Genomic DNA, 10,265 nt, shown 5'->3' on the forward strand with positions numbered 1-10,265 from the left:
AAGCTTTTTAAAATTTCATTTTTCCACCATCAGGTTTTCCGTTCTATTTACAGACTGGCCCATTTACCCAGAAACAACTCTGATTTGGTTCATGGGAACTTAAGAATGCTTATGCTGCCTCTGATTGTTAGGCATTCCATTCTGAAAAGTACCAGGGTGAAAAAAAAACTCGATACAGCAGTCTCGAACTTGGATCAATGAATGCGCTGGGTTATGCTTTGGACTGCATGCAAAGCGTTGTCCAAAATCACTCAAACTGACTATAGGGGAAATCTGGCTGGGTGGTTGGTGGCTTGCTCACGTCCTGAGTTGGCAGAAGGAAATACTGATGGGACCTCCTTCGCTTCCTGTGGAAGAACCCTCCAGGAATCTGGAGAGGTTCCAGAATGCTGGAGTTACTATGGGAGCATTGGTCTTCCAACCTTCATCAGTAGAACCTTTGGCTGGAGCTCAGACACCCAAAAGGTTGGGGAATTTGGGGTGCTGAATGCAGTTCTTTTCCAAGGGAAATGAGCCCCGAGGCTAGAAGATGGGTGCTTGCCTTAATTGCCTCCGTCAACCCCAAGATGAGGGTCCTGCTGCCACTTCCAAATGGCCCTTGCTTACGTGGTTCAAGAAGCTAACGAATATTGAGAGGCTGAGGATAGGTGGCATTGCTATCTCTTGCCTGGAGACCATTCTGCTTGTGGTAGTGATCTCAACAGTATCCTGGGTCAAGCGGTTTGTTCGGGGAATCTTCGTGTTCCAGGGATTGTGGCAGGAATGCTCTTTGGGGAACTGTGTCTATCTGGCCGACACACCAAGTAAGGGCGACATAATGCTCAGAATTTTGAACTAGAGATCACTGTAGAAGGTCTCAATATTTCCTGCCAGTGATAGAAGCATTTAAACAGGCAACTTGATAGTTCCTCTCCTTCTTTGTAAACAAAGGAAATACTTAATTCTTATTGCCTCTCCTTGAGGGAGCGGGGTTTGCTTCTGCAGGTTTTCAAAGTACTTGAATGGGGATAGAAGCCAGCTGTGGAAGCACCTAGTGGCTAGTGCCTGAGTTATTATCAACCCACCTTGCCCCACAGATTTCTGGAACAGTTTTGCAACTATTTTAAAAGGAAGGACAAGGCAATTTAGCCCTCCTTTGTGTATAAAAAACAGTGTGTGGCAGACGCTGTTCAGCTTGCTGGTGGGTATGTATATTTGCAATTCAAGTGCAAAAAGGGCTCACATCACGGAGTGGAAACCCCACAAGATTGCTCTAAAGAGTCTCCGTTCATCCTAAAAGCAGCATCGGGCTTTGGACATTTCCAGTACACAAGAGTTTCGTGTTCTTACCCAATATTATATGAGCCTTTTGCTCCATCTGCTGGCTAAGTCATAACACTTCAGGAAAGAAACTTCAGAAAGGAGACTTTTGCCAGTGGCCACGTCTAATTGGTTTTTAAAGTTTCTACCTATGCAGAATCCCTTCCACATGGACCTTTCTGCTGAGGAATCCCTGGGCATAAATTACAGAACCTGTGTGCCTTGTGGGATTTCCACGCACGCAGAGGCTGCACACAGGGCAACACTGTAAACTGAGAGTGTGCAGCCTCAACCATGCTGCCATGCATTGCTGGCCAGGCCAGCTCCAATTCTGAGTGGACACTTATCAAAGCGCCTTTTTGTAAACTCTCTCCCACAATTGTGGGGCACTTCCTGGCAACAAGGAAGGAAAGCAGAAGGGCAATCATTGCAGAGAGACACCATTTTGATTTCCCACAATGCTCCCTGTGTAGTGTTGCTCCATGCCAGGGGGCTGGTCCACTGTCCCTCAGACCTTGTGTGGGGCCAGACTATATTTGGGGAGGAGGAGGATGAACGAATTCCTATGCCCCACGATTAACCCAGAGATGCATTTAAAGAAAAGGGCACATTCTACTCATGAAAAAACATGCTGATTCCTGGACCGTCCGCAGGTTGCATTTAGAAGGAAATTGGGCCAGATCCGGCCCCCAGGCCTTAGTTTGCCTACCCATGCTCCATGCTCCCTAACCTCCAGTAAATTTGCCACAGTGCCCTGGTAGGGTATTCCATTGGGGATTTAAAATAGGGGTTCCCTAACCCACAAGTCTGGCACTGATCAGAGAATCCAGGGCAGGTATACTTAAAAATTTTTCCCCCAGCATCAGCACATGTTAATGTCACCCTGAAATGGCATGGCTTTTCTGCAAGGGAAAGATTCCCCTACCCCAAAGAGCAAGAGATGCATTTATGTCAAATATGCATGCATCGTTAAACAATAAACATATATGTTTCAAAGATGCTCTGAGGTTTGAGGATCATGTGTCAGTTCCAGTAACTGTACAGGCACTAGCCAATCAGTTCCCGCAACACCCTTACACAGACATCTGTGAATTCAGTTTTAGTCCCCTTTCTGGGAAAGGGAAATCATGGTCCCCAGGAATACCTTGAATTTGAAGCCCAATTTAAAAAAAACAAACAACCCTAGTTTGATCAGAGATGGGTACCACCTTTCCCGGTGGGTTTTGCCATGCAAAGCAAACAGCAGGCAGAATCAAGTACAGAGGCAACTTGCTTAGCGTTGTGCCAAAAGGAATAGAGGAGGAGTCCAGCTGGATTAGACCAAATGTCCATCTATCTAGTCCAGGATCCCATTGCCCACACTGGACGAACAAATTATTCTGGGGAGCCCAAGCCAAGTATGTGAATGGTACACCATCCATGACCTCACGGGTGCTGAGAATAGGCAGGAAAGGAACAGGATATTGGGAAGGTGAAAAATAATCTAGTCGTAAGTCCATAAGAAGAGCCTGCTGGATCAAACCAGCAGCCCATCTGGTCCATCAGACTGTTCTTATGGCAGCCAGCCAGATGCTTATTTAGGGGAAGCCCAAAAGCAGGGCCTAAGCTTAGCTGCACTCTCCTCTCCTGTGGTTTCCAGAAACTGGTATTCAGAAGCATCTGCCTCTGAGAGGTAGAACATAGCCATCAGAGTTCGTGGTCAATGATAGCCTTATCCTCCGTGAATTTTTAAAAAACAATGCAAGTCAGTTGCCACCTCTGCCATCCAGCACCAGTGAAGGTTGGGCCATTGTGAGGAATGGGGCAGTGCCCCACCGACCTCAGCTTGCTCTCAACCTACCTCCAACCCCTGGAGGGGGGTTATTGGATTGTTTTTATTTTGATTACCGTAGGTTCCGGCGTATAAAACAACTTTTTAACCCCGGAAAAGAGGTTAAAAAGTCGGGGGTCGTCTTAAACACCGGGTATGGGCAGCGTGGAACGGAGCCCACTGCCCGCTGTGGCTCCAAAGCACCAGCAGCGGGTGGCAGGCTCAGATCCGCACTGGATGGCTTTCTCCCGACGCAGAGCTGCCCAGCGTATTAGGCGACTGGGCTTATAAGACAAACCCCCAAATTGCAGCTGCCAATTTGAGGGGGGTCATCTAATACGCCCAGTCGCCTAATACGCCGGAATCTACGGTATGTATTTTGTGGTTTTATATTTTGATTTTATTCTGTTAAATGCTCCGAGACCTCTGGGTATAGGGCAGTATATAAATTCAATAAATAACTACAGCTCCCATCATCCCTGACCACAGGTCATGCTGGCTCGGAAGGATGGGAGTTGGAGTCCAACAACATCTAGGGACCCAAGGTTAGCAAGGCTGGTTTGGAGGGTCACAGGTTCCTCATCCTTGGCATTCACAGCAGCAGAAGTTCAAGCAATCATCTCCTCACCCCTAGCAAGGCAGGGCTGGGGAAGGCACAGGTCAAAACCTGGTCTCCTGAACCAACCGTGAAGAAAACACAAGACTGGAGTCACACAATATCTAAGCCAGTCTTGGTCATTCCTCTTCATGGCCACAGATAAATATATCATTGGACTTCTGTTATTTAAACATACTGATGCAGCAGTTGAATGTTGGTTTGTACAACTGTGCACCACTTAAGACAATTTTTGAAACGTTAGGTGGTTTAAGAATTACTTTTAGAATAAATTATAATGGTGTCACTCTGCCCAGGCACCTTTCTTTCAGTGACTGCATCGGCTGTTAAAAACGGCCAACCGATTTAGTTTCAGTTCCAGAAGTTCCAGTAAGGACTGTGGTCGGACTGCCCTGCCTCAGGAACAATCAGGAGGTGTTTCAGAACTGTGGTAGCCCATCACCTTAAGAGAATTGCTCCATCTGCTAGGATGGCGCTTGGGCTGTGAGCCTCCCTCTTGCCAGTGTGGTGTAGTGGTTAAGAGCAGTAGTCTCGTAATCTGGGGAACCGGGTTCGATTCCCCGCTCCTCCACATGCAGCTGCTGGGTGACCTTGGGCTAGTCCCACTTCTTTGAAGTCTCTCAGCCCCACTCAACTCACAGAGTGTTTGTTGTGGGGGAGGAAGGGAAAGGAGATTGTTAGCCGCTTTGACTCCTTTGGGTAGTGATAAAGTGGGATATTAAATCCAAACTCTTCTTCTTGTGGAGCAATTCAGAGATGGGACCGCGGTGGTAGTGGAGGAGCTGAGGTCTGAGATTAGGGACCGGGGCAATGAACAGAGGCCACTAGGATAAAGTTTCTTTCTTTCTTCTCTCTTAGACTATATTTACATATCTAGATTTTTTATGCTGCTCTCTGCTGCGACTTCCTATGGGTCTGTGGTCACTGGGACACTTTGCCTCACACCCATCCAACCGCCAAAGTGGTGGACGACAACGTGGCCCACGCTAACCATCGGCCTCTGTTTTGTCTCGGGTAAGAGGAGCCATCTTCTGACTCTTATTTAACCCGCCACCTCCCCTTTTCGTTCCCCAAAATGACTTCGTGTGGTTAGCACCCGACTGTCCAGGAAATGTGCAGGGAAGAGCAACCAAAATGATCAAAGGGGATGGAGGAAAGGCTGCAGCATTTAGGACTTTTTAGTTTAGAGCCGTGTTTCCTGAAGTTGGGTCTCCAACTGTTTTTGGACTACAACCCCCACCATCCCTAGCTAGCAAGACCAGTGGTCAGGAATTATGGGAACTGTAGTACCAAAAAAAATCAGAAAATCAGGTGGAGACCCAAGTTTGGGAAACACTGGTTTAGAGGAAAAGGAAGGGTAACTTGATAAAAGTGTGTACAATTATGCGTGGCATGGAGAAAGCAGAAAGAGGAAAGTTCTCCTCCCTCTCATATAACAGAAGTAGGGAACAACCAACGAAGTTAAAAGATTTGGGATAGATAAAAGAAAGCACATCTCCATGCAGAACATAGTTATACTATGGTACTCGTTCCCACAGAAGGCAGTGATAGCCACTAATTTGGATACCTAAAATATACAGAAAATTATTCATGTATGCCACTAGTGGCAAGAATGTTACTTGCCCCAAAATGGACAGAAGCAGAAGTCCCAGTAAAGCAGTGGTGGCCAAACTTGGCCCTCCAGCTGTTTTGGGACTACAATTCCCATCATCCCTGACCACTGCTCCTGTTAGCTACGGATGATGGGAGTTGTAGTCCAAAAACAGCTGGAGGGCCAAGTTTGGCCACCACTGCAGTAAAGGAAGAATGGATACAAAAATTTATGGAATAAGCAGAAGTAGTGAAACTTACTGGAAGAATGAAAAATCAAGGTAACATTTTTTATATACCGGTATATAAAAGAATGGAAATGTTTTATTGAATATTTACAGATAAATTATAAACAGATAAAAACACTGGCAGGATTATTGTAACAACCTGCAGTTATATAAGAGTATATACTTAAAGAAGATGAATAAATGAGTACATTAAGTTAATTTGGATATGCGGAAGATATTAAAAACAAATTTAAGGAACCACAGAAAGAGGGGGTGGGAGCAGAGTTTTGAAAAGTCAAAATGAATGTAAAATTAGTGAAATGTATAAAACTAGTGGAATGTATAAAATTTGAAAAATATAGATAAATAAAATGCAAAAAATAATAAAATTTGATGGCTTTAAAAGAGGACTGGGCAATTTCATGGAGGAAAAGGTTATCAATAGCTTTCAGCCATGATGTTCTGCCTCCATGATTGGAGGGAGTAATGCTTCTGAATAGGAGTTACTGGAAACCACAGGAGAAAGGGCTCCTCACAGGCATCTGGTTGGCTACTCTGAGAACAAGAGGCTATATGAGGCATTGGCCTCAATCAGCAGGCACTTTTTATGTTCTTATGACCAGTCACAAGAATGGGTTGCTGAGGCCAAATAAACAGACTGGTGAGATGGTTTCTGGAAATTCAGCAGTGTTACATGACAAATCCCCCCCCCCCCAATCTCCAAGCAGTGTGAGGTTCCAGGAATGCCAGATGCTCTGTGACCCCAGGTCTGAGTTTCTAGTGGGACAATAAGGCACAGCAGAGACTGTGGTGTCTTTATGGTATATGGTTTATTTACACATGTATATAACCTGAAGCCGACAATGGAGGCGACTACAGCATTCCTGCCGTAAGAGGTTGCTCCTCTTATAGGCACAGCAGCATCCTTGCCCTGGCAGCTTGCCTTTTCCCAAGAATTGTCACAGCTCACCTGTTCTAATCTTGCTAACCTAAACCCTGGTCTTTTGTAACACACAGAGAGAGAAGCCCCACTCATCTGAATTATCATACAGAGTTTTTTGATGCTTTGTTGTACTAATGAGATTTTACACATGTTGATTAGGTAGCGTTAAAGGGGTGGCTTATACACAAATTAGCAAGTTTGCCTGGTTTAATTAACACTTCACACATGCTACTTCCAGGGGGTTTGAAGCTGTTTTCACACATGACCTAATACATGCATGGATCTATCTTAAGACAGAACCATACGGTCTGACATCCTGTTTTAACATACCAGTTAACCAGTTAACATACTCAGACATTTATGACCCCCCACAACAGACCTAAAACAATATGATTACTCCACTGTGGTCCTTTCAAATGATTTGTGTTGGATTGCTAAATAAGAAGAATATCCGCTTTTATTTTGAGAATAATAATAATAATTTATTATTTATACCCCGCCCATCTGGCTGGGCCTCCCCAGCCACTCTGGGCAGCTTCCATAAAAACAAAAAATATCGTAAAATATCACACGTTAAAAACTTCCCTGAACAGGGCTGCCTTAAGATGTCTTCTGAATGTCAGGTAGTTGTTTATCGCTTTGACATCTGCAGGAAGGGCGTTCCACAGGGTGGGCGCCACTACCGAGAAGGCCCTCTGCCTGGTTCCCTGTAGCTTTGCTTCTCGCAACGAGGGAACCGCCAGAAGAGCCTCGGCGCTGGACCTCAGCGTCCGGGCAGAATGATAGGGGTGGAGACGCTCCTTCAGGTATACTGGACCGAGGCCGTTTAGGGCTTTAAAGGTCAGCACCAACACTTTGAATTGTGCTCGGAAACATACTGGTAGCCAATGTAGGTCTTTCTAGACCGGTGTTATATGGTCTCGGCAGCCGCTCCCAGTCACCAGTCTAGCTGCCGCATTCTGGATTAGTTGTAGTTTCCGAGTCACCTTCAAAGGTAGCCCCACGTAGAGTGCATTGCAGTAGTCCAAGCGGGAGATAACCAGAGCATGCACCACTCTGGCAAGACAGTCCGCAGGCAGATAGGGTCTCAGCCTACGTACCAGATGGAGCTGGTAAACAGCTGCCCTGGACACAGATTTGACCTGTGCCTCCATGGACAGCTGTGAGTCCAAAATGACTCCCAGGCTGCGCACCTGGTCTTTCAGGAGCACAGTTACCCCATTCAGGACCAGGGAATCCTCCACACCTGCCCGCCTCCTGTCCCCCAGAAACAGTACTTCTGTCTTGTCAGGATTCAACCTCAATCTGTCGATTAGAAGAAATGCCAAGGCAGTTCACAAACTAGTTATAGATATGTAATCACACACTGTAGTTTGTAAGGGTCCTGAGAATTGTTCGGTAACCCCTATTCCTCCCAGAGCTATAATTCCCAGCGTTCCCTACGAAGAAGCATTTGTTGAACTACTCTGCAAATTGTAGCTCTAGAAGGGGAATAGGGGTCTCCTAACAACTCCCAGCATCCTTAACTACAGTTCCCAGAATTCTTTAGGGGAAGCTACAGCTGTTTAAAAGACTAAGTGCTGAAGAAATCAAGTGCTTCACCTTCCCATTCTTTGCTATCTTGTTGGCTCTCACCTTCCAGGCTTCAATGGAGCGATGGGCCTCTTCAATTACATGAGGGCAGCCACAGAGATGACCAACACTTTCCTTTCGTGGTCCCTGGCACCAGGGTGGTTCTCTGTCATTCTGGCAACCATGGCAGGTACAAGCTATTCAAAGCCCTGGGGGGTTATGGAAAGATGACAGGAAGACTTCCTGAATGCAAGCAGAGAAGGGCTCAGTGCACACTAGGCAATTAATTGCAACCCCAGCTGTAAAATCTGGCTCCCTGAAACACTGGATTTAGCATCCTGGGATGCAGCAAGAAATAAGTGGCGGCTGGTCCGATGGGGCAAATGGGACACTGCCCCACAAGCTTCAACCTGCCTTTACCGAGCCTCACCCCCACCTGCTTTCTTACTTACACCCAAGGGCCGCATTGCCTCTTGGCAAACTTTCCAGGGGCCGCCTGACAAAAGTGGGTGGGGCCAAAGCAACAGAGAAGGCAAAGCCACCAACACTATACATTACAAGTGTACAGTCAAGTGGCCAGAGCCATGAAGTTAAGTGGACAGGCAGGCAGGAGGGCAACTTGCACCCAGCAACTGAAATGGGCTCCTTTTGGCTTACAGGTGTTTGTCACTTGGTGGCAAAGAAATGGGAGAAGGATGAAGATACCACAGAGCTTTTCACAGGCATGACTATAAAGACGCTGAAAGAGGACTTGTTGGAAAACCCTGCCTCTCAGGGTGCCCTCAAAGGGAGGCCGAGGGGGGCCACATCAAAATCTGTGACGATTCTGTGAACTCAACGCTGCGAGATATACAAGTGGCATCAAGTTTGGGCGGGTAGGGTGCCCTGGTTGCGTGAGGGCAACCATGCACCCAATGGCATCTGAGCTGTGGGAATTAGGGTGAGAAGACACCTTGGCAAGGGGTTACTTTTTTGCGGGAGATTCCCAGCAAGCATCAAACATCATGATGACACATTCAGTTGCCTCTAAGCTAAAAATGATGGATGTCGGCATCAAGGGACACTGCAGTGATACTTCACATCATGCTTCTGAACTTTTTTGTAAACACTATTTCTTTGCTTTATATCCTTCCTGAATAAACTCCTTTAATATGCTTCATCCTATGACTGTTCTTCTAGAATCACCTCTTGACAGGTGCTATAGCAGGAGTGGGGAACCGCTGGCTTTCCAGATGTTGCAGGACTGAAACAACCACCATCCCTGACTGTGGGCCAACACTGGCTGGTGTGAGCGGAAGTTAAGAATCCAACACCTGGAGGGCCCTAAGTTTCCCATCCCTGTAATAGAGTCTAACGTAGTGGCCAATCAAGCAAAATTGGAGGTTTTTAAGCAGATAGCCACCTGTCAGGGATGCCTTAGCTGTGATTCCTCCCTTGCAGGTGGGTGGCCAACACCGGTGCCCCTTCCAACTCTATACAGTTCTCTTAAGTAGAGAACCCAAGCAGACATGCAGGGTCCAAATACAGTGGTACCTCGGGTTACATACGCTTCAGGTTACAGACTCCGCTAACCCAGAAATAGTACCTTGGGTTAAGAACTTTGCTTCAGGATGAGAACAGAAATCGTGTGGCAGCGGCACAGCAGGAGGCCCCATTAGCTAAAGTGGTTCTTCAGGTTAAGAACAGTTTCAGGTTAAGAACGGACCTCCGGAACGAATTAAGTTCTTAACCCAAGGTATCACTGTAATACAATTATTCTTTTGTAATGGGAAACAGCCATAGCAAATGTTTTGTATGCAGAAGGCGCCAGGTTCAGACCCCTGGCCTTTCCAGGTAGGTATGGAAATATCCTCTGCCTGAGACCCTGGATGACAATACTCTGTCTGATGGGCCAATGGTTTGACTCAGACCAAGTCAGATTCCCATGTTCCTACAAGATACCTGTTGTGGAGTCTTGCGGAAATCTTCTGAAGAGCTCTTCGCTCTCTTCTTACCTTAGTACTTTAAATGAAGTATGTTAAGTTTGGAGAGCAAGGGCCAACTGCAATTTGCAGATTCAAGTATCATAGCAACCTATGAAGAGTGTTGAAATGCAAACCAAGGCCATGGATGCAGGATCAGGCTAATGGCCCATCTAGCCTTGAGCAGTGGAGGCCAGGGAAAAAAGAAAATATTTTTTTTGGGAGGGCGACCACTAGAAAAACAGGG

The 10,265-nt window shown here is 46.4% G+C and overlaps 1 protein-coding gene across 1 annotated transcript; it reads left to right on the forward strand.

Annotated features, from left to right (window-relative positions):
- The first annotated feature begins 417 nt into the window (after nt 1-417).
- Nucleotides 418-9,216, forward strand: LOC310851665 (lens fiber membrane intrinsic protein-like). The gene is made up of 4 exons (XM_083754285.1): nt 418-803; nt 4,584-4,739; nt 8,128-8,247; nt 8,717-9,216. Exons 1-4 carry the CDS (start codon nt 530-532, stop codon nt 8,887-8,889), a joined length of 723 nt encoding a protein of 240 aa, XP_083610411.1. The 5' UTR covers nt 418-529; the 3' UTR covers nt 8,890-9,216.
- Nucleotides 9,217-10,265: the final 1,049 nt, after the last annotated feature.

The sequence above is a fragment of the Podarcis gaigeae genome (genome assembly GCF_964106915.1).
Source record: "Podarcis gaigeae genome assembly, chromosome: 8".
Taxonomy (NCBI): domain Eukaryota; kingdom Metazoa; phylum Chordata; class Lepidosauria; order Squamata; family Lacertidae; genus Podarcis; species Podarcis gaigeae.